Here is a 23,284-nt window from a genome sequence, read left to right as displayed (position 1 = left end):
GTCATGGAACTGTACAATTGGCAAAGCATCAGCAGTATTCCAGAGGATGCACCAAATCTGGTCAACATGTACCATCAATGCTAGGATGAAAATACAATTCTTCAGCACCATCATCATACCAACTGCAATTTATGCCAGGAAGGAAGACCTCCGCAAAAAAAAGCCCAAAAGCTGAATTTGTTCCAGCAGCAGTGCCATCGCGAGATTTCTGGAGTCACTTGCTGTGACCACATTACAAAGGTGGAAATTCTGTGCAGAAGTGGTATACGGAGGCTGCAGGACATTGTGACAGAGCAACGACTGTGTTTTGCTGGGCACATCCCATTCCTACCATCACCCAAAGATCGCGATGTGATGGATGCCATCTGGAGCAAAGCAAAAGCTAGGTAGACCATGGAAAACATGGTGCCAGACCTTCAAAGAAGACCTAAACAAGGCTCGCATCTCATGGGATGAAGTTGAATTTGTTGCAGCCGACCGAAATAGTTGGAGAACGCTTGTGGCTCAATGTGCCCAGCTGCATAGGCAGAAGTAAGTCTAAGCAAGTCTAAGTTATGGTGTTCACTCTTTTCCATACTAACCTGCCTCACAGCTCAGTTGTGAGGATCATATGGAGGACAAAAAATAGAGAGGAAGGACAGGCTGACAATGGATTAAATCTCTTCTCTGGAACTTTTTTTTCTTGCTATTTCATCCCTGTGCACAGTGAATGAAGAGTTCATCAACACTTTCCTACCTGCCCCCCAGCACTTAATAGGGATCTTGGACACACTATAGATGTTAACATCTCACATACCCTAGCTACATACAGTTCCACTATCTTGTTCATCCTGCATTTGACTTTTTTGTATTTCTACTTTGCTGTTAATTGCTCTGACATTGATTGCCCAGGCTAGCCCAATCTCACCACATCTCAAAAGCTACGGTAAGCAAGGTAGGCCCTGGTTAGTATTTGATAGACCACCAATGAAGTCCAGCACCTGGACCTCTTGTTAGTCTTTCCTTGAAAACCCCACCTGTTTGCAATTGACGGCACTTTCCAGCAGGGGCGGAGCGAGTGGAAACTGTGTCCGGGGCATGCCTGCCTCCTGTGCCGCTGCCACGCCCCCCCCCCCCCACCAGCGGGCTCTTGGTGCATCACCCCCACCCCGTCCCCTTGGTGCTTCGCCACTGATTTCCACCCTGCTTTGCTGTTGTTTGCAGTGTCTGACAGTCACTGAAGAAACTGGGGTGTCATCTTTTGAGAAGAAAACGGCAACTGCAAACACACTATTTGTGGATCTTGCCTTGCACATTACCACTGCCACCTCATAGGAAACCAGGAGTCATAGTTGCAGTCAGATTTAATGCTTCTGAAGAAGTGGGTTCTGACTCAACCCAGCTTCTGCCAAAATACATGTTCTTAGTCTCTTCGGTGCTACTTGACTCCTGTGTCTTTTTGTGGGGGGGGGGGGGCAGCCCTGTCAGTCCGTCTTTTCACATAAACAAGTAATAAAAATTGGCACCTGAAATAAATAAACGCCATCAGCCTTGTAAGGGGGCAATAGGTTTTCCTTGTGCTACAGCAGACCACCTACCTCTATCAAGCCCAGTCTGGGGGCCCTTCCGCACATGCAGAATAACGCACTTTCAATCCTCTTTGCAGCTGGATTGTACTGTGCAGAGTAGCAAAAATCCACTTGCAAACAATTGTGAAAGTGGATTAAAGTGCATTAAACTGCATGTGTGGAAGGGGCCTCAACGAGAGTCACTTCCGACACAACCTGCCTGAGCACGGCTCGGCCACCTGGGCGCGTTCCTGCCCCGCAGAGCCAGCCCACCGAGCCCGAGGGGTGCCGTCGCCCTCCCACCCCCTCCCCAGGGCGGGTGTTTCTTTCTCTCTGTCTCCTTTTCTCGCCCTTTGCGACGTCAGTGGGAATTTCCAGCTAGGAAGTGAGAGGGAGGAGGCGAGGCGAGGCGAGGCGAGGCTGCAGGGGCGGGCTCGGCAGGGCACCGCAGTCCGCCCGCTGGCTGCTGACACCGACGGCGCGCCCGCCGTACCTTTTGTTTTCCTTTTTTTGCCGTGGCTTCCCAGGAAGGCGCCGCGAGCCAGTGGGAGCCTCGTGAGCGCCTCCACCGCTCCTCCTCTTTCGGAGCCGCTGCGCGGCGATGGCACGCCTCTGATCTGGCATCTCTGGGCGCGCTCCGGGCTTTGGCTGTCCCCTCGCGGCGACCTTGGTAGGGGTCTTTTCCACCCAACCGTGCGCCAAGGCGAGGGGAGAAGGGGGCGAGGACCAACGCGGCGCCCGGCCTCGAGGTAAGGGAGGCGGAGGGGAGACTGGGAGAGTGAGCCGAGTGCCACTTTCTTGGCACTTCTTGGCAGCGCTGTTTTTGCGCCGCCACCATGTCAATGCGGAAGAGTCGCTGGCGGCGCGTGTTGGCCCCCTCAGCTGGAATCGAGAAACTGGGGGGGGGGGGGGGGGCTGAGCAGGGGGCCCGGAAGGAGGGACTGTGCGGGCCGTCTTTCTGCAAGATAGCAGTTCTGCATTTTCCTCCCTGTTTCTGCTTTTGCGCGCGTAGTCGGCGCTTGGGCGCTTTCCACGCCTTCCTTGCTAGGCAGGCTTGCGTTGCGCGCAGGCGAACGGGATTGGAATCGAGGAGAGGGAACGAGGAGGCGCGCACGTGGCCCCACTGGCAGCGAAAGGGGTCGTGGAGTCAAGTTGCCGCCCTCCTCCTCTCTTTCTGGCGGCGCTCCACTGGGGAAACCTTTCCTCTCGCTGGGAAAGACCCAGGAGCCTTGTCAGAAAGGAAACAAGGTGGCAGCGGGACTCCCTCCCCAGAGGCCCTTTGGAGCTTCAGTGGACGCGGAACTAGAGTCTTTCCTCATGCTTTGGAGTTGCAAAGAGAAACCACTGAGAGAAAGAAGGTGCCACCCTGACCTGGAAGACCCTGGCTCATCAGAGCTCAGAAGCTAAGCAGGTTGGCTTTGGCTAATATTGATGGGAGGGCGCCAAGGAATACTACAAACAGACAATAGCTATCCATCTGTGGACCTCTCTTGCCTTTAAAACCCCACAGGATAACCATAAACGGACTTCAACTTGATAGCGTTTTACACACGCAAACTGGCATTGGTCTGTCCAATCGGACTGTTTCTTCTATCGTCTCACACTGGACAGTGCCTGGTTCCGCTTCTTTCTGTGCTTCAGCATGTATCTCAAGGGTTGGCCTTGAAATAGTCCTTAGGGGGAATTCCTCAAAGCATGTGCTGAGTACATTTCCCCCACTTAAAGATAAGGATAGTCAGATGGAATTAGGGGACGGAATTTGAAAAAGATGGCCTCAAGACACTGACGGCAGCATTAGGGGGTCTCTTTTCCTAGAAATCAGGAACAGTCCTATATCATTGTGGCCCAGTTTTGGGCCCTCTACCCCTCCATTTGCTCAGCTTCTATTCACCATTCTTTCATGGAGGGGAACTAAATTTCCTCTAGTTTCACATCTCTGTGAATGAATCACAGGCATATTTATTTCTGTCATATGAAGTGATAATTTAACACATTGGAATCTGTAAATCTCTATTCGTGCCATATATAAACTAACAAAGACAAAATTGTTTCCTCTGGACTTTTAAATCATAAGAATAACTGTGCAGTTTTTCCTCCCTCTCCCATAACACTAGAACTCTGGGAGAACCCAGTGAAATTGTTGAGAAACAGATTCAGGAAGTATGTGTTTGAACTGTTGGATGTAATGACGGCCACAAGTTTTAAATAGTTTTAAAAGGGAGTTAGACAGCTTCAGCATGGTGTAGTGTTTAAGAGCAGTGGTTTCTAATCTGGAGAACTGGGTTTGATTCCCCACTCCTCCATACAAGCAGTTGACTCTAATCTGATGAACCAGGTTTGTTTCCCTGCTCTTCCACATGAAAGCTGCTGAGTGACCTTGGGTTAGTCATAGTTCTCTCCGAACTCTCTCAGCCCCACTAACCTCACAAGGTGACTGTTGTGGTGACAAGAAGGGACAGGAGTTTGTAATTTCCCATTAGTCTCCGGACAGGAGAGAAAGGTGGAGTATAAATCCAAACTGTTCTTCTTCATGGAGGAGAGATCCGTCAATGGCTACTATCCAGCTGATCAGAGGGAGCCGCCATCTATTTAAGGGATGAATGAATACCAGCTGGGAGGCTGGCCTCTATATGCCTTGTTTGTTTGGCTTTCTAGAACAAGTTGACAGTTGTGTGAAACAGTATGCTGAATAAATGGACCACTGGTCTGATCCACTAGGCTGTACTTACGTTCTTATATTCATATTAGGTGGAACTGTATTTAAATAGTTTTTTCTGAGAGATAGTCATATTAGACTGCTAACAGATGAAAAACCCTTATAGTGATTGTTGCATGCCTAAGTACACAATTTCATGGTCAAAAACAGAGCAACAATTCAGCAATAAAATAACTATAGCAGCAGCTTTTAAAAAATGTTACAGAGTGAGATAACTAGGACCCCAAATGCTTCAAAATACAACAAATCTTTCAAAAGTATCTGGAAAGAAAAGGGCAAGGCAAATCTGTCAGGGATAGTTTTCTAGTTCAGCAATAGGCCTGGCATCCCCCCCCCCCCTTGAATGTGTGAAATAGCAATAAGGAAAAGTGTTCTTTGAACGTATGCAGAGTGTATCTGAGTGTGGATCTATTTGTAGAATGTTACAAGAGGAAGCGATGAGGAGCTGATAAAAACACCAAAGGCCTGTTTGACATTTCTTAAAAATTATCAGTGCTTTCTGAAGAACTCAGCCCAGCATGTTGTTATTTTCTATAAAAACAGACCTATGTGTTTCTGCACATATTTGGTACATAAACAGGCTGATTTTGTCAGTTTCAGTACTAGTAATTTTGGTGCAGATTATGCTGTTCATTTGCAGTATAAAGGCCACAAAAATTAAGTCTGTGCGTGTGAAAATCAAGATAATGTGTCAATCAAGACATGATTACATATCTTAGATTGGTGGGGGAAATCAAACTGTAGAAGATCATGACAGTATGGTGCTTAGGCTAGAGAGGGTGGATCTGCTCTTGAAATAAGGTGAATTTCCTCTGAATAAAGATTTATGAATTAGGGATTCCTAGATGTTCTGTTGAGACTCAGCAACTCAAAGGAAGATTGAATCCTAGTAGGGACTGAATTCCATTTATTTATTGAAAAATGTATATGCTGCCTTCTCAGACCTAAGGCGGTTAAGAAACTGGCAAGTCCTGTAAGGACTAAAAATGACATCTTTGAAGTGCGTTTCAGTAAAATGTTTTAGACTTTACAAAGTTTAGAGGAAAGTGTGGTTGACTTTCTGATACACAGTAATATACTCATACTCATCATTTCCCTTCTGTTCTGGATAGCAAGGCGATAGTGCAGTGGTGGCTAACCTATGGCATGGGTGCCAGAGGTGGCACTCAGAGCCCTCTCTGTGGGCACGCGCAAACAGAGTCCCCACACACACACACACACATCTAGGCTGGCCTGGGCCGCTGGGCTCGATTATTAGCATTAAACCTAAGATTTAATTTTGGGGAAAGCGTGTAGGTAACCCTGTCAAGCGCTGTTAAACCCCACTGATTTTCATGCAAAGAACTAAAGCACGATCCTTTACCTGGGAGTAAGCTCGGCAATAGGGCTTGCTTCTGAGTAAACCCTCCTAGGGTCGTGATTCACCCGTTGGAAGAGTTGCACAGTTGCTTCAAAGCAAAGCCACCGACTACCACCAAGCTTACTCCCGAGAAACATACGCCTCGGAGCCAACCGTTTTTTCTAAACTAAAACTTCAGTATTCAGGTTAAATTGCCACGTTGGCACTTTGCGATAAATAAGTGGGGTTTGGGTTGCAATTTGGGCACTCGGCCTCAAAAAGGTTTGCCATCACTGCGATAGTGTCTTAATTACTATTTCAATACAGCAAGAAGCTGAGAACGTTTCATAGCCTTTCTTGATTATGACAGGTGCTGTCAATTTACATTCCCAATGTTATGCAATTTTAGACTTTCCCAGTTTCTCTTTGGTCACTTAATAGCAGATTTGTATAATGTATTACTAAAGCCCAGCTGGCAAAAAAGAATCTACACAAATCTTTCATTATTATCATCCCTATAATTAGGGTCTTTTCAATAAGCAAGGACAGGGTTATGGCTCAGTGGTGTAGCATCTGCTTTGTATGCAGAAGACCTCAGGTTCAATATCTGGTATCTCTAGTTAAGAGGATCAGGCAGTAAATGATGGGAAAGATCTTTGCCTAAGTCTCTGAGAGTTGCTTCCAGTCAGAGTAGACAGACTGTGTTCAAGCTACAGACCGAAAGATTCTGCCTTCTGTCCATACTAAGCCATGGAAGAAAGGTTGCTAACCTTTGTTAGAGAAGCTTGTTAAACAGTTATTCAAAATCACTTTTGTTTTTCTCTTTCTATAAAGAAATCCATAGCAGAACCCTAAAATAGATAAACATAACAAAACATGATGAGCAAAACAAACAGCAGAGAGAGATGTAATTTCAGTAGGGCAGTCATGTTTGTGTGTAGCACCAAGAATGAACAGGGATATAGGGATGTCTGGAACACTATTCTTTTTTAAAAAAATAAATAAATATTCCACCATGGTTGTATGGACTAGAACCCATTCCTTCAGATACTGTGCTGAATATTTGGATGACTTGGCCTAAAACCTGAACTGTCATGACAGACATTTATTTTTCATGACAGACTTTCATTCTACTTCTACTTGATGTGCAGAAAAAAAAGTCTACTTTGCCACACCATTGTTTCAAAGCACACCAGTGAAACCTTCCTGCAATGGCTGTGCATATTGAACGAAATAGGGTGCATTTTGTTATTGTACTACCCATGACAACTAATTAATAATGTTTAGATATTTGAAGGGACGTTGTGTTGGTGAGGGAGCAAGCTTGTTTTCTGCTGCTCCAGAACTAGGACCAGGAGTCATGGGTTCAAGGTGAAGGAAAAGAGATTCCACCTAAACATCAGGAAAAACTTCCTGACAGTAAGGGCTGTTCGGCAGTGGAATGCACTACCTCGGAGTGTGATGGAGTCTCCTTCTTTGGAGGTTTTTAAACAGAGACTGAATGGCCATCTGTCAGGAGTTCTTTGATTGTGTGTTCCTGCATTGCAAGGGGTTGGACTTGATGGCCCTTCGGGTCTCTTCCAAATCTAAGGCTGATTCCGCACGTGCCCAAAACAGCAGTGTGAAAACGATGTAAAAGGGTTTAAAACGGTGTAAAAGGGTTTATACTGTTTTCACACCATTTTCACACTGCTGTTTTTGGCCCATGCGGAATCAGCCTAATATTCTAAAAGCAAAGCAGCAAGCCCCGCCCCCCCCTTTCCCTTTCATTTTTGCCCTTATAATAGGTCGTTAGACCAACACCACCCTGTAAATTTAATGAGTTGTGTAGATATTTGAACCTGGATCTCTTAAATCCAAGTCTGACTCCCTAACGACACCACCACATTCTTTCTTGTTTACTTTGTATACCATTTGCATATATCTTTGTATATTGTGTTTTTGTATATCGATTGCTTTGGTCCAACAGTGGTGCTCTTGTCCCCTTCTTGAGGGTTTTCTGAAAATCTCTAACTAGTTGGTATCAGAAGCAGGGCACTGGGTTAGATGGATCCTTAGTTCAACAAAGCTTGCCTTATGTTTTTTACAGTTTCCTAACAGAACTGGCACCTATGTGAGCTAGATTCAAGTCCAGTAGCACCCTAAAGACAAGGTTTTCAGGGTATGAGTTTTTAAGAGTCAAAGCTCACTTCTTCAGACTCAAGTATCTGCCAAAGTTGTATCTGGCTGGTATCTACTTGTATCTGATGAAGGGATCTTTCATTCTTGAAACATATACCCACAAAATTATGTTGGTTTGTCAGGCCATGGGACTCCAATCTAGCTCTTCTACTGCAGACCAGTATGGTTATCCTCTCAAATTGGCACCTGTGTGAGACATTTTGTAATATAAAACAAATTGTAAAGCAGTTTTTCTAACTAGTAGATGACCAATCTGTGCATTCAACATAAGACGACATATTCAGTAACCTCTTTCTCAAGTATGATAGCATTGTAGGATTTTTCTGCATGTTTTTCTTTGTCCACTTCTGATGTCTTTAGTTTCTTATTCTTTAATTTCATATCCAGACCCCATAAATGGGTTTGCCCCCTCCAAGGTTGGCTTCATGTCTCTTATTAGCCTGGAAATAGTTCCACATCAGTATTGTTTCACATCCAAGTTAGCTCTGTGTTTCACATGAGCATACTTAACATCTCAGCATTTGTCAATATAATCAATGTTTTTGACATTTTAAGTGTAAGTAATTAAATTTCTGTCAGTACAGTCCTAAATTGTTGACATTAGTGAGTTTAGAAGGGTATAATTCTGTACTTTTGTGTAATCTGCCTTAAATCCATGTGAGAACTGCCAACTATAAATAACATAAATAAGATAAAATACTACATGTCTGGTTCAAAATATTGTAACAGTGAGAAGTGGTGCTTTTTGCTGTGTTATCTTTTTATATGAAGTTTTACAACCTTTTACATTTTATCTTGAATCAGGTTGGCTTCTTGTACTTAAATGTCTTGTTTTGTTTGTAAGTTGCTTTGAAATAACTGTTTTTGCCATGCCTTTGACATTGGAGGATTTAGGTTTTCTTTTTCTTTTTTAATTTAGTAGCATTGAGTTGGTGACAGGTGTGTAACTGAGGTAAACAACAGAGGCGGATTCCGCATGGGCCAAAAACAGCGGTGTGAAAACGGTTTAAAATGGTGTAAAAGGGTTTACAATGTTTTCACACTGCTGTTTTTGGCCCATGTGGAATCTGCTTGAGAGTGCTTTTTGGTCCCAGTGAAATGGAAGTAATGGTAACCTAGCAGTGAACTGAAATGGCTCTGTGCACTGAACTAAAGTTTGATTAATATACATATCCCTTTCTGTGTATTTAGCAATTAGAACTGCCATTTTGAAATCCTTAAGCAAACATTGTATTATGTGTATGTGTCTCCATGTGACAACAGAGAAGTAATAAGTGGCAAAGTCCTTCAGAAGACTTAGAATCCACTCTAATTCATCAGCCTCTGTGGTTGACTTTGCAATTATTGACTGTTTCTGACTGGTCCGACTAATTAGATTGTCTCCGTATAAGAATGAATAGCCACTAGTGGATTTGTAGTCTGATTTATCTTTGGCCCAATCTGCATCCATGTATCCAACTGCTGTAGGTTATAACAAGGCGAGGTTTTACATTTTTGAGCTGCAGTTTTAATGAGATATCTGACTAGGTTCTTTACAGCCCTCCAATCATGGTCATCGGGTGCTCTTTGTCTTTCGGCTCAATATGCCAATGGTAGCAGAGATGTCTGGCCTTGTCACAGTGCTTAGATATAAAAGTTTTCCTATTGCTTCCCTGTAACCATTATTGTTCTTCAATTAGCCTCCATCTAGGAGATTTGGTACGCTGGATCCGATGATATGCTTACAAATTTGTTTACTGATTTGATAAAGTCTATAATTTTGTGCTTTTGATTTAGTAGAAATCCTCCATTTGCAGTCCGCTCAATTTGTATCCCAAGATACTCACTCTCTTCTGCTAGTGAGGGTCTCAACTGTTTTGTTTAAGCAACTGTTTCAGCAATTTCTTTTGCACTCTGTTGGTTGTTACAGCACACCAACAGATTGTCTACAAACACATATTGGTGTTGTCCATCTCTTATTCTCGTGTACAGGCATGGTCAGCTTTTCCTTATTGTAAGCCTTGATCCTTCAGCGCTACATTCAGCTTTCCATTCCATGCTCTGGCTGCTTGTTTTAAGCCATAAATACTTTTTTTGTGATTTACATACAAGGTGTTTATCCATGGATTGCTCACAGCCTGGTAGAAGTTCCATAAAGATCTTCTCTGATAGTTTTCCATTAAGGAATGCTGTCTTAATGTCTAAGTTCTCAGCATGCATTCTTCTCAGAGCTGGAACACACAGAAGTGTCCTGATGGTGGTATATTTGACAACTGGGGCAAATGTTTCAGAAAAATCAAATCAATTCAAGGCTTCTGAGAAAAACTCTGTCTGATTTTCCACAGTATTGTTCTTGCAAGCTTTTCCAAAGATCTTGGGCTGATTTGCAGTTTATACCGGTAGTAAGGGCACTCTTCTCATCCCTTGTTGTTGAAGCCAGGGGATAGCATGCTCTGGAATCAGCCATTTTAAACAGTTCCAATTCACAGGGACTTGGGGGAATTTCTTGCTCAGTCACATGGGAGAGATTCTGAACAGCAAGAGTATGCTTCATACAAAATTTCCAGATCAAAAAAGTTCGCTCATCCAGTTGAGGGAGAGCAGGTAGAGTGTGACTGCTTGCCAGGAGATATTGGTTTGGGTTCTGTACTGCACTCATGTTTGCTGAAACAGTAATTGCTGGGTCAGAAGGGCTGACTGAGGGTTCTTCATCCAACATCTTGCTTCTTTAGGAGCTTCCTTTTTATAAGCAACTCACTTTGCATCAAAGAGAAAAGTATACGCAGTGGGAACTTTTGTGCCCTTAACTTTTTGTTATATTGCAATGAATTAGCAAGTAAATAACAGGGCAGAGATGCGAGTGAGTTGTTTTGTTGAACTTTACCAGATAAATGAATTTACACTAAATATAGGACCAACAAACTCTTTCTATGCAAGTACACAATCTGGTCTGTATGTGCCCATGTGTCTGCCTCTTTTCTTTTTGCTGGATGAAGAAAGGAGAGATCTTTCCAGAAGCTTATGTAATTCCAGTCATGTGACTTTGGCTGCTAACTCTTGCTTGACTGAATGAAGCAGGTACTTGTAAAGTCCTAAGAAATACCTACTACTAGGGAATATAGGGAATATAACCACATCAGTTCCTCCTGGGTAAGCGTAGATACATCAGGAGCAATTGCATCAGATTGGTGGTGAATGAACTTTTGATTCGATCCTGATCTACTGTAGGTACTTCCACACAGGAAGAAAGTTGGAAATGTTGAGCTGTTTTCCTAAGGCATCTGCCTCGTTCTTAGCATGCATGGATATCATCGATACTGCACGAGAAACATTTTTTTCACTTGCCATTTGTCACTAGATGAGTTGAACTAACAGTGTCATGGTACCAAAAAGGAAAGGCATTTGTGGCATTTTGAGAAAGGCCCTTCAGTACTTGGCCCTGGAGCCTGTTTTTCTTTATTATTTATTTATATGACTTAGAACATTTTAATGCCACCTCTTCAGGTACCTGCGCATGGTAGCTCACCAAATATAAGTAATAAAAGATAAAAAATTAAAGTATATTAATTAAAATTCAGCATTTAAAATTCCATCCCAGGATAAAATCATAGACAATAAAAACAGGCCACAGGTAGTTTAAATCAACAGTTGCCAGACTAAAATAATATTTAAATAAATCAACCCCATAATTAAAAGCCTGTTTGAACAAAAGTGCTTTGGTCTGGCACCTACAATAAAGAAATTTAGGCACCAAGCACGCCTTCAGGGCGAAGAGCATTACATAAATGAGGTACTAGAAAAGACCTGCCTCTGGTTATCTCTGAAGGCAGGGGCACAGAGAGCAGGGCTTGTGAGGTAGATCTTAACTGGCAAGCTGGAGAATTATGGGAGGAGCTAGTCCTTCAATCACCCTATCTGCAGGCTATTTTAAGGTATTTAAAGGTAAGAGTCAGCGTTTTGAATTGTGCTTGGAAACAAATGGGCAGTCAGTACAGCTCTTTCAGCACTGGAGGGATATCATCCCAGTAGCCTACTTCTGACACTAGCCTGCCTGCTGCATTTTGGACAAGACGATGTTTCTGGACTGATATCAAAGGCAGAACCATAAAACACATTATAGTAATCCAATGTGGACAGGATCAGAGTATGGCCAGATTGTGCTTCTTAAGGAATGGCTATAGCTGGCACATTAGCTGATGCTGATGAAAGGTACAGTGTGCCACTGAGGAGATCGGGTCTTCACCTATAGGTCAGGATCCATCCGTACCTGAAAGCTATGAACCTGTTCCTTCAGGGGGAGGGCAATCCTATCCAGGACAGGTGACTCCTTGGTCCTTGAGCAGCTTTGTCATTGACCAGCAGCACCTTGATCTTGCCTGAATTGAGCTTCAGTTTATTTACCCTCATCCATCCCATTACCATCTCTAGGCTATGGTTTAGGGCAGGGGTCTTCAAACTATGGCCCTCCAGATGTTCAGAGACTACAATTCCCATGAGCCCTACCACTTGGCCATGCTGGGAGGGGCTGATGGGAATTGTAGTCCATGAACATCTGGAGGGCCATAGTTTGAAGACCCCTGGTTTAGGGTTTCTGCAGACCCATCTAACTTACCTGTTAAGGAGAAGTAGATCAGGATGTCACCCACATACTGGTGGCACCTTACTCCAAATCCCTGGATGATCTCTCTCAGTAGTTTCATGTGGATGTTAAACAGCATGGGGGACAATCCTGCAAGATCTCATAGCATAAATGCCATGGGCCTGGACCATGGTCTTCCAGCATCACCTTCTGGAATTGGCCAGTCAAGTAACAGTGGAACCATCGAAACAGAGTGCCCTCCCCACTTGCAACTCAACCAGCCTCTCCAGAAGGATAATATCAAACATCATAGAGAGGTCCAGGAGAATCAACAGGGGCACACTCGCTTGTTACTATGCTTGCAAAGATCATCTGTCTGAGTTACCTAGGCTTGTTTTCATCTCAAACCCAGGTCTGAATCCATATTGAAATAGGTCTGTATAATCTCTTTCAAGACTGTCTGAAGTTGTATGGCCAGATGTTAAGTGGTAATGGAGGAAAGTGCTTCTGTGTATCTTCAAAAAGTTTTTCTTTCAATTCTGGGCAATGGCAACTAGTTGGGATCCATGCAGAGGGCATCCAGGACCTGCTAAATTTAGAAATTAGATGCTTTTAGATGTTTGTCCACTCTCTTGTTGTCCGAAAGCTTGTTTTCAGTAGCTAAGACTTTGATATGTTCTGTCCCCCACCCCCAGAGTGTTGTAGTTTCATGGAAATGTTCCTTGTCACAGTTCCACTTTCTGTGGAAGGTTTTCAAGGCATTCTCACTCATAACCCTAACAGAGTCCTTGGCAGTTCTTATGTATGTCATGGTTAGGCAGTGAGAAGGTGAAGAGAGATTGCCTTAGGTGCATAATTCTGCACGGAGGGGAACGTTTGAGGTGATCCTATTTGTTTATTTAACATATTTATGTCCTGCCTTTCTATTCAAAATAAACATTTTCTAAAACATGTTTATGGTTATTTTTAAAAGAGAGAATGCATATAAACCAGATAAAACTATATAGAAACAAAACCAGGTAATCTTACCAAGAGCCATTGTGGTTACAGTGTCTGAGTAGGATCTGGGAGACCAAGGATTCAATCCTCACTCCATGATGGAAGCTTACTGCGTGCTCTTTGGCCTGTCTTAGGTCTTTTCTGCACATGTAGAATAATGCACTTTCAATCCACTTTCACAATTGTTTGCAAGTGGATGTTGCTATTCCGCACAGTAAAATCCACTTGCAAAGCGCATTGAAAGTGGATTGAAAGTGCATTATTCTGCGTGTGCAGAAGGGGCCTTGCTCTCAGCCTAAGTAGAAATGAAAGAAAGCTTAAAGTTAAGCCCTCTGCAAAGTGTAAACAATAACCACACGTGTATGTGTATTGATGTGACAAACACAAAAATCCAGGAGTGTGTATCAAATATCACAACGAAATGTCCCATCAGTACTTCAAAAATGCAATCAGTGGCTAACCAGAATCACAGCTGATCTCCAAGCAACAGAGATCAGTTTCCCTGGATAAAATGGTTGCTTTGGAGGGTAGACTCTCTGGCATTATATCCTGCTGAGATCTCTCTTGCCCCAAACTCATCTCTCCCCAAGTTCCACCTCCAAATCTCTAGAAATTTCCCAACCTGGAGATAGCAACCTTAATCTGTAGTATTGTTACCGTGCTGCTCAGGTAACTTTCTACAGGCTCCAAGGTACCCAGCTCTCGGCAGCGTCTAGGAACCCAAACAGGACCCGACACGACGAGTGTAATAAAGAAAGGTTTTATTGAGATGCCGACCTAAGTGTCAGCACCTTCGTTCCACAAGGCTCTGCGCTGCCTAGCAGCCTTACAACAACTTAAATACACTTTCTCTCGTCGGGAGCCCGGGAGAATACAAGACAGCCCACCACCATTCATTAGCAAAATTCAAAGTAACCAATCATTCATTTGCAGCATACAGGAACCAATCAGAGTTCGATAGGCATCCCCTTCTTGGATTTCGCGCCGGAGTAGGGCGAGGCGATGACGTGTCCACTGGCGGGAAAACACAAAGGTTTCCCCAGGTGTCCGGGGTCAGGAAGCAGAGCTTGATGACGATAGCCCCCGTATCTGCCTGCTGAAGGGATTAGGCAGGGCGAGGCGCTTCCTCCGAGATCTTCCTTTGTTTGCGTCCATCAGGGACCTTTGCACGTGAAAAGGGTGGGCTCGGGTGAAGCCAAGATGGATTCCTGCCTTGGGCCAAGGAGGTTCCATGCAGTCACAAATACAGAGAAACTTACAAGTCCTATTTCCTATCTAATACAGTTGGTTTCTACCTAACTCACACAGAAATAAAACAGGGTTTAATCTTTAATTCAAACACAGTCCAGAAGTGGGACAAATTCTCTTCTGGCTCCGCTATCAGTATGGAAATCATAATAGCGTTCTAAAGACTAGTGAATTAATGCCTATCGTGTATTTTTGAATATTTGAAATCTGGTATTGGGAATGCTCATTTTTGGAAGAGGTTGCAAGGCAGCGCCACAATTTGTCTCAGATGACTGCCAGAGAGAGTTGTCGAGCTTATAGCCAATTATTGTTTTCATTTCAAAGTATATTTATTTATCAAAGACAGTCTTTTGCAAGATGATTGCAACAGCGGTGGCTATTTCCTCATTACTCCTTAACAGCAAAGCAGAACTGTTGAGGGAAGCAAATGTTGCTTAAAATGATCTAATAAGGGTTTTTGTACAGGCTGAGGTTTAGTTATATAAATCAGGCTTGTTACGTTTGCATCAGTGTTAAAGTTTGAGCAGTTGTTATGAATGCAACTACCATTGACTACAGCTCTGAACGTTTCAACAAGTTTTGCCAAATGTCCTCTGCAGTAGTAAGTGAAATGGAAAAAAATGAGCTTGGATATTCTGTCTGAGAATTGAATTTCACATATCTTTCCCATACTCTAAATTTTTCTGGGCAATATATGTTTCGATACTGTGCAGTGTTTTAAATGGGACACTTGTACATTCCCAGTTTTACTGCTGGTAAATAAGTTCTGAGAAGAACTCAAGTTCCTCTTTGCGTTTGCAGTGTTGTTTTCTCCACTTCCTATGTCAGTGTCTCATCATAAAACACCCCCCTGGGATCATTTGAAAATCAAGAAATGCATTCATTTCTCACTCTGCTGAAGGGTGCCTTCATTTGCTTTGGGATTTCCAAGGAAAAGATTCGTTATTATCTACAGTAATCCAGACCCCTCTGGTTTGGGATTTCCAAGATTAATTGTCGTCTAACACAGTAATCCAGACCTCTCTGGTTTGTTTGCTTGCAAAAAAGTAGAAGCATCTCAAAAGTCTGCTACTTATATATTGTTATTTTCACCCACTTATTTATGCCCACTTACCTGTTTTAAATCTTTTTTCATGGATTTTGTTGGAGGATCTCAGTTTCTCTATCCTGGTCTGTAGCATCACCTTCGTTGCCTATTACTTCCACATTAGATTGGTGATTACAGTAAACTTTCCGCAGTGTCAGAGGAGACACATAAACAAGAATTTAGGTTGTGGTTTCCATTTGATCAGCGCTGCTAATCAAGTCAATTCATAATTGATTCTTGTAATCTGGATTTTTGTATTTGTTTGTTGTTCTCTACCTCCCTTCCCTTTTTGCAGATTAATAAAGAATAATATTTATTCTCACACAATTTCTAGGAAAAATCACCCCAAATACATTAATTTCAGCTTTGAAATGACTAAGGTTTCAATTTTTTATATTGGCAGTTTGCTGAATACACTGGGTTTTTTCGCTAAAAGGAAAACCTGAAAAAAGATGATATGACTTTTTCGGGTTCTTTTGGTGATTCAGCCAGTTTTCAAACTGAAGCTATACTATATACATGTTACAAAAATTTGTTTTTTTTCTTCTGAAACAGATTTTGTGTTACATTGTTGCAGCATTTTTATTTATATAGTGCTGATTTTAAGATTTGTGAGCTGTTTTACAAAAGCTCATATTTCTTTATCAAAGCGTTCAGAGATTGGGTAAACTGCTGATTGCATTTGTGAGCCAAATATTGACCCTTCGGTTTCTTCACACTTTGTGACAATCTGTCTGTTGTGTTTTAAATTAATTCTAATGGTGTAAAATAATTTGAAAGAATATCTATTATTAGATTAGAATAACTTGTTAATGGTACATTTTTACAAGTATGTTTTGCTGCTTTGGTTAACTTGAATAAAAAGGTATGACTTGATTTTTGGATGTTGTGTTGGATCAGTTTCCCAACTTGTTTGTAGTTAGGGTAGGCAGCCTCCAGTCAGGGGTCTGCAACCTGTGGCTCTCCAGATGTTCATGGACTACAATTCCCACCAGCCCCTGCTGGCAGTGGCTGATGGGATTTGCAGTCCATGAACATCTGGAGTGCCGCAGGTTGAAGACCCTGCTCCAGATGGTGACTAGAGATCTTCTATTACAACTGATTTCCGGACAGCAGAGATCAATTCTCCTGGAGCAAATGGCTGCTTTGGAAGACGAAGTCCCTCCCCCTCCCCACACTGCATCTCCATAATAAAAAGTAGCCTCAGTTTCTCCAGTAAATGTTTAACTCATTGGTAAATGAGAGTTGTATGAACATGATTCGACAGGTTTCTCTGTCAAATTTGCAATACTGTTAACAATGAAAAGTAAAAAATCTTCTGTGCCATAGGTTTTACCGGTAAAAAATTACAGGATGTTTCAGTAATTATGCATATCTGGGGGCTGTACACAAATTTGTATTATAACTTCCTGGTTGCTAGGAACTGTGCTGGGGAAAAAGGAATTCAGTTGCGTCAATATCTGTGAATTCAAAAACTTTGCTGGAGATCAATGAAAGCGCTCCACCTTTTCCAGTTTACCAACTTGTGAAAATCTAGGAGGTGGCGTTCAAACTATTATTTTTCTATGTACATAATATTGGTATTGCCATTCTTATGATTCATGGCTTGTGTTGTAATTTTTTGGTTAAGTCATCCTGAGAACATTTATTTGAAATTATTAAATAAAATGGAAAAATGAAACCTTCTTGGAGGAATATGGAAGGCTTCAACTCAGTGACAGAAAATGTGCTTCCTTTGTGAAAGGTCCCAGTTTCAGTGACTAGTTCAGGGGTCAGCAACCTTTACCACCCAAAGAGCCATTTGGACCCGTTTTCCATGGCCCCAAAGATCTACTGAGCCAGAGAGGCGGCTCCACACGGAGCCGCCTCTGGTTCGGCCCCTCCACTCACCTTTCCTTCCAGTGCTGCTCTGGAGGGCCACACCCACACTACCCTCCGACCTCCAGGCCATGCGCAGCCGCAGTATAAGGCTGAAAGAGTCGCATGCGGCTCCAGAGTCGCAGGTTGCAGACCCCTGCATTAGTTAAAAGGATCATATAGTATAGTTGGTGATGTGAAACACTGAGATCTGGAGAGCTTCTTGCTAGTCAGAGTGGACAACACCTATACCATAGACTCAAGTATGTGGTTTTGTTGCCCAGACCAGGATGGCCAAGTTAGCTTGATCTCATCAGAATTTACAAGCTAAGCAGTGTCAGCTGTGGTTACTACTGTATGGAAATGGAGTCTCAGACACCCCCCCTCCTCCTCCTCCCCATACCACTGTTGCCTGCCTGCCCCTGGAAATGCCATTACCTACAGCCTTGGTAGTCAGAGCTGGTGGCGGCAGCTGCAGACTGGCAGCAGGCAAATGAAGAGAAGAGGCCAGATCAGAGGGTCAAGGCAGGTAGCCTAGAAATTCCCCAAATAAATACATTACTCTGCTCCATTATCCAAAAAATGTACAAGACCAAATGCATACTTTATATCAATACAGGCTTCCTCACTGCCTTTTTATATCCCTTTCCCATATAACTGCAGCATTTCTGATATTGATGTATGAAATTCCCCCCTTACTTTTATAGGATAATGATGATACTTTTGATTTCTTCCCCCCACCCCCCACCATTGAAAGTTGTATTTCTGCTGGTGCTGTTATAACAATTACATTGACTTTAAAATATCTGATTAATAATTTCAGCTGTGAGAAATGGCAAATGAGAATGCATACGTCTTGGGAGAGCATCAGGTAAGCATCTATATTTTGAAATGTCAACGTTTGTGTAAGAATGATTATAGCGGCTGTTTACAAAACCAATAATAATAAAATATTATGTGACCTTCAAAGCGTAGGCAAAACAAACAGTAACACACTGCCTTGTTCAATCAAAAGACATGATAAATTATCCTATAGTGGGATTGAAACAGAGTTGCATCTTAATAAGGGGAGGTGCTTTGGACTATTGGTAGAGTATATGCTTTTCTTCTAGAAGGTTCTATGTTCAATCTCTGGCATTTTCCATTCAAAGGAACAGGTAATGGGTGATGTGAAAGATCTGTACCTGAGGCTGGAGAGTAAATCCACATAGTCCAAACAGACAATAGGACCTTAGACCAGTGGTCTGACTCAATTTAAGGCACATTCATGTGTTCAGTATATAAAAAAGCTTAATGTGCTATATGTGTGGGAGTTTATTAATCACGGATTCCACCTATTGAATCTCTGTTTGACAGTAGAGTATCTCTGCTATTCCTGTAAATTCAACTGCCAAACAAGTTTCTAGTTTAAAATTTCCCTTTAGCATTTAAAAAAAATCTAGAATCATTTTATGTATTTTTTCCCAATAAGGAATCGTTATGATACATTGTGTGTCACACTATAAATGCAAGTCTCTGGGGCCCCTTCCACACGGGCCAATAAACACAGGTTAAGGGCGGGATAAAACCTGGGTTGGGGGGAACTTTGCATGTATCCCGCTCCTAACATGTGTCCTCCCAGGTTCCCCCCCTCCCCAAGATTTTACAAGAATTGCAATATGTTCATTTCCTTTGCTTTAACTTACCTCGTAGCTTGGCCATGGCTGCGAGGCATGTTATGCAACTGCGCTTGGGTTTTTTTGTACCTCCCAACACCCATCTGCGGAACCTCGCAGGCACTTCTGGCTCCAGGGAGCATATGTGCCTGCCTGCATAGCTGCGCATCAGTGGAAGGTAGTTTTTTTTTTAAAAAAAGATGCACCTCTGTGTGAAAGCGTGCACCCTAGCCAATGTACTGGCTGTCCACAGGACAGCCAGCCATGCAAATGGGCTGGGGCTATGCTGGGTTCATTTATCCTGGCGGCAACCTTCTCAGAATTTGCTGTGCAGAAAGGGCCTGGGAGAAGCTGCTAAAAATGGAGTGGATTGTGTTCAGGCCACCAGTGCTACAGTCTTTGCCCACATCTTTTAAAAAAATGCAAAGTAAGCTTTTTAAAAGACAGGTCTTTAAAAAACAGAAAGGTTTGGTTGGTGTTGCATTTTTATCATAGTGATATCCTGTATGAGTCATGGTTATGGTTTAGAGATGTTGCTTCATTTGTTCATTAATTAGTGGGAGTTGCAACTCTTTGACATCTTACTGAGCTTCCTGTGTTACGCCTTGATCAAATTAGTGAAAGACAAATTTCCCAAATATGTCCACCCACAAGAAGCATATATAGAGCATAGACAAACTTTGTGTTGATTTTCTCCCTCTGCTGTATGATCTCCCTCTGCTGTATGATCTAAAGTCATTTAATGGGGTGAGATGGTTACAAACCCTCATGAGCTTGAATAGAAACTATCAAGTGGTAGGGCTTTTCTCTTTTTGTAGACTGCAGTCTTTATGCTTAATTCCATTGAAGTCTGTGAGCTTATGCACAGATGTACCAGGAAGTAGAAGTTTAATAAATGATTATAAATCAGAGCCCCTACTACAGCTCTTGATGGCTGTAGTAGGTAGTATGAAGGTGGAGCTCTTTCCCTTTCCAGATCTGGGAACCATAATTGTGGGTGTTGTGCTGACTTGATGTGTACAGCCTTTGGGCATTGTCTAGATAAATACGAATTTACTGGTAGCCCGGTTTTTGCCTGTTTAGTAAATTCAGTCCAGGTGTTATGAAGAGCTGAGTGGTGAAAATAAGCTATCATTGGTACCTATGCAGGACACTATGAGGGAAGAAGCTAGGGTAAGCTTTTGTAAAATTAGTATTTATTAAGCAAGTGCCACCTTTTGAAGCACACGGACCTCACAAGACTTAGGAGGAGTATAAATCCACATAAGATGGCACTGTGACAGACTCAGTAGTATTCCAGCTTAGTTGATATGTGCATAGAGTTTGATTATTTTTCACTGAATTTGTGATTTTTCAGGACATTGAAATAAGTTGGTTTATTAAAAATTCCCAATGTTATCATTTCAGATGTTTGGAATGGACCAGTACATGGGGATGATCAATAATAATGTGCTGATCAATAATGATGGAATGATTACATCTGATCTACCAATTCGTACAGGTGAGGGTTATTTGAAATTTGGTAGTTTTGTATTTGGTAATGATTTATGAAGATTTTTTTTGTCTAAATCAGTTATGAGTCCAAAAGATAGTTGTGCATTTAAAAAATAAATCAAGTAACGGTTAAAATATTTTATTCTGAATTTTAATTAGTCTTTTTTTGTACAGAACTATGATAAATATTGGATACTGTAGTGGTATGTAGTCCTGGTATATAATAGCCCCATGGACTCTTATGAAAAGTGACTGAAGCCTGCCTATTGAATTATGTAGTCTTAGAGTAGAGTAGCTTTGCACATGATTATGCTTTAAACTGTCTCATTCACATTTTGTGAATGGGGAACTCATGCTAAGAGATGATGGCTTTAATCCTATCACCCTGGCCAGCTAACATTGGAGCATTCCACCCAAGAACTTTCTCCAGTCCTGAGAGGCCAGAGGCGTAGCTGGGCCAAACTGCACCCGGGGTGGACTTTGCGTCCCCCCCCCACCATGGGCTCTGCGTTCTCTGTCCCCCCTGCAGCCCCCCCTCCCCCCCATTTGCCTTAGTTCTTAGTTTCAGCCTGAAAAGTGGCCTGTTCCGTTCAGGCTGAAAAAAGCCCTAGTGGGAACTACACTATCTTGGGGCTCGCAAGGTCTCCTGGGTAATGCAGTTCTGACAATGGCCCATTTCAGCCTGAATGGAACAGCGGAATGGCCGCTTTTCAGCCTGAAACTAAACCTGAAACTGAGAACTAAGATAAGGGGGAGAGTGCGAAGGGGGGAAAGGGGGAGGGGTTGGGGTGATTTTCCACCACCACCACCCCAGGCTTGTGCCCGGTGCGAGGCACACACACACCCCGGCCCATTGTAGCTTTGCCTATGTGAGAGGCTGTTTTACTAGCATTGGACGTAGGCTGATCAAAGTGATTCTATTGAGTCCATGGTAGAGTAGGACTCAGGGACGTAGGTATAGATTTTTTAGGGGGGGGGTTCAGGGGTGGGGCCACACCCCCACCCACCCCTAGGGCATGGCCACGCCTCCCCAAGCCCCGCCCCGGCCTAGCGCTTATAAAAGCAGCTCTCCAAGGTCGGGGATGGCAGACTCTCCTGCCCTGCCCTGCCCTCCCCTCCCCTGCCCCTCCCTTCTGGGCAGAGGCATAGAGGGAAAATGGAGCCTGGTGCAAAATCTGAGTTTTGCACACACACCCTCCCCCCCGGGCAGCTGCTGTGTTGCTGGAATCCACCCCCAAACAGCATCACTTTCAATGGTGTTTAAACTAGAGAGCCCAAATTCTCCTTTTAAATGCACCTTAAAGGGAGAATCTGGGGTCCCTAGTTAAACAACATTGAAAGTGATGCTGTTTTGGGGTGGATTATCCCCCCACACTGAAACAGCATCACTTTCAATGTGGCGTAGTGGTTAAGAGCAGGTGCATTCTAATCTGGAGGAACTGGGTTTGATTCCCTGCTCTGCCACTTGAGCTGTGGAGGCTTATCTGGGGAATTCAGATTAGCCTGTGCACTCCCACACATGCCAGCTGGGTGACCTTGGGCTAGTCACAGCTTTTCGGAGCTCTCTCAGCCCCACCCACCTGACAGGGTGGTTGTTGTGAGGGAGAAATGGCAAGGAGATTTTAAGCCCCTTTGTGTCTCCTACAGGAGAGAAAGGGGGGATATAAATCCAAACTCTTCTTCTTCTTCTTCTAAACTGAGGACCTCAGATTCTTCCATTAAATCCATGCCGAAGGGGGTGGATTTAAAAGGAGAATCTGGGGAAATTTGGGGGGTGCCTGCTGTCAGGGGTGCAATTGTTAATCTAGAAGCACCAAACTTCCAGGGTATCTTTAGGAGTCTCTCCTAATGATACCACCCAGGTTTGGTGAAGTTTGGTTCAGGGGGTCCAAAGTTATGGAACCTCAAAGGTGTAGCCTTCATCTTCTATTAGCTCCCATTGAAAACAATGGAGGATGGGGCACTCCCTTTGGGAGTCCATAGCTTTGGACCCCCTGGACCAAACTTCATAAAACCTGGGTGGTATCAATAAGAGACTCTCCTGATAATACATCCCAGGTTTGGTGAAGTTTGGTTCAGGGGGTCCAAAGTTATGGACCCTTAAAGGTGTAGCCCCCATCTTCTATTAGCTCCCATTGAAAACAATGGAGGATGGGGCACCCCCTTTGGGAGTCCATAACTTTGGACCCCCTGAACCAAACCTCACCAAACCCAGGTAGTATCATCAGGAGGGTCCCCCAAACAATCCCGAAAAGTTTGGTGCTGCTAGCCCAAACAATGCTCCCCCTGCAGGCTACAAACTGAAAAAGCACTAAAAAGTTTTTAAAACCCACAAACGGGTGGGCGGAGCTTTGGACATGAATGGGGGGGGGGTTCAAACCCGAGAACCGCCCCCCCCCTTACCTACGTCCATGGTAGGACTTCCAGGTCTCCCTAGATCCGGGCTTCTCTCTTTAACCTCTGGGTAGCACCAGATATAAGGTTCATGTTGTCTGTTGCACAAAAAATGATGGCTGCTTGCCCAAGAGAAAGATTCTCAACTTTGCCATACTTCTGTCTCAGACAATACTTTCTTACTAGAGTTGCTGTGGCAATTTTATGCT

The 23,284-nt window shown here is 43.3% G+C and overlaps 1 protein-coding gene across 1 annotated transcript in view; it reads left to right on the top strand.

Moving 5' to 3' along the window:
• Positions 1-1,880: 1,880 nt before the first annotated feature.
• Positions 1,881-23,284, top strand: part of NFKB1 (nuclear factor kappa B subunit 1) — a 77,154-nt gene continuing 55,750 nt past the window's right edge. Inside the window, exons 1-3 of the mRNA XM_048509220.1 lie at positions 1,881-2,296; positions 18,356-18,403; positions 20,595-20,688. Coding sequence (XP_048365177.1) covers positions 18,365-18,403; positions 20,595-20,688 — 133 coding nt within the window. The 5' untranslated portion in view covers positions 1,881-2,296; positions 18,356-18,364. The remainder of the gene's footprint in view (positions 2,297-18,355; positions 18,404-20,594; positions 20,689-23,284) is intronic.

This window comes from Sphaerodactylus townsendi, linkage group LG10, assembly GCF_021028975.2.
Source record: "Sphaerodactylus townsendi isolate TG3544 linkage group LG10, MPM_Stown_v2.3, whole genome shotgun sequence".
Lineage (NCBI taxonomy): Eukaryota > Metazoa > Chordata > Lepidosauria > Squamata > Sphaerodactylidae > Sphaerodactylus > Sphaerodactylus townsendi.
This window is presented reverse-complemented; position numbering and strand designations above follow the sequence as displayed.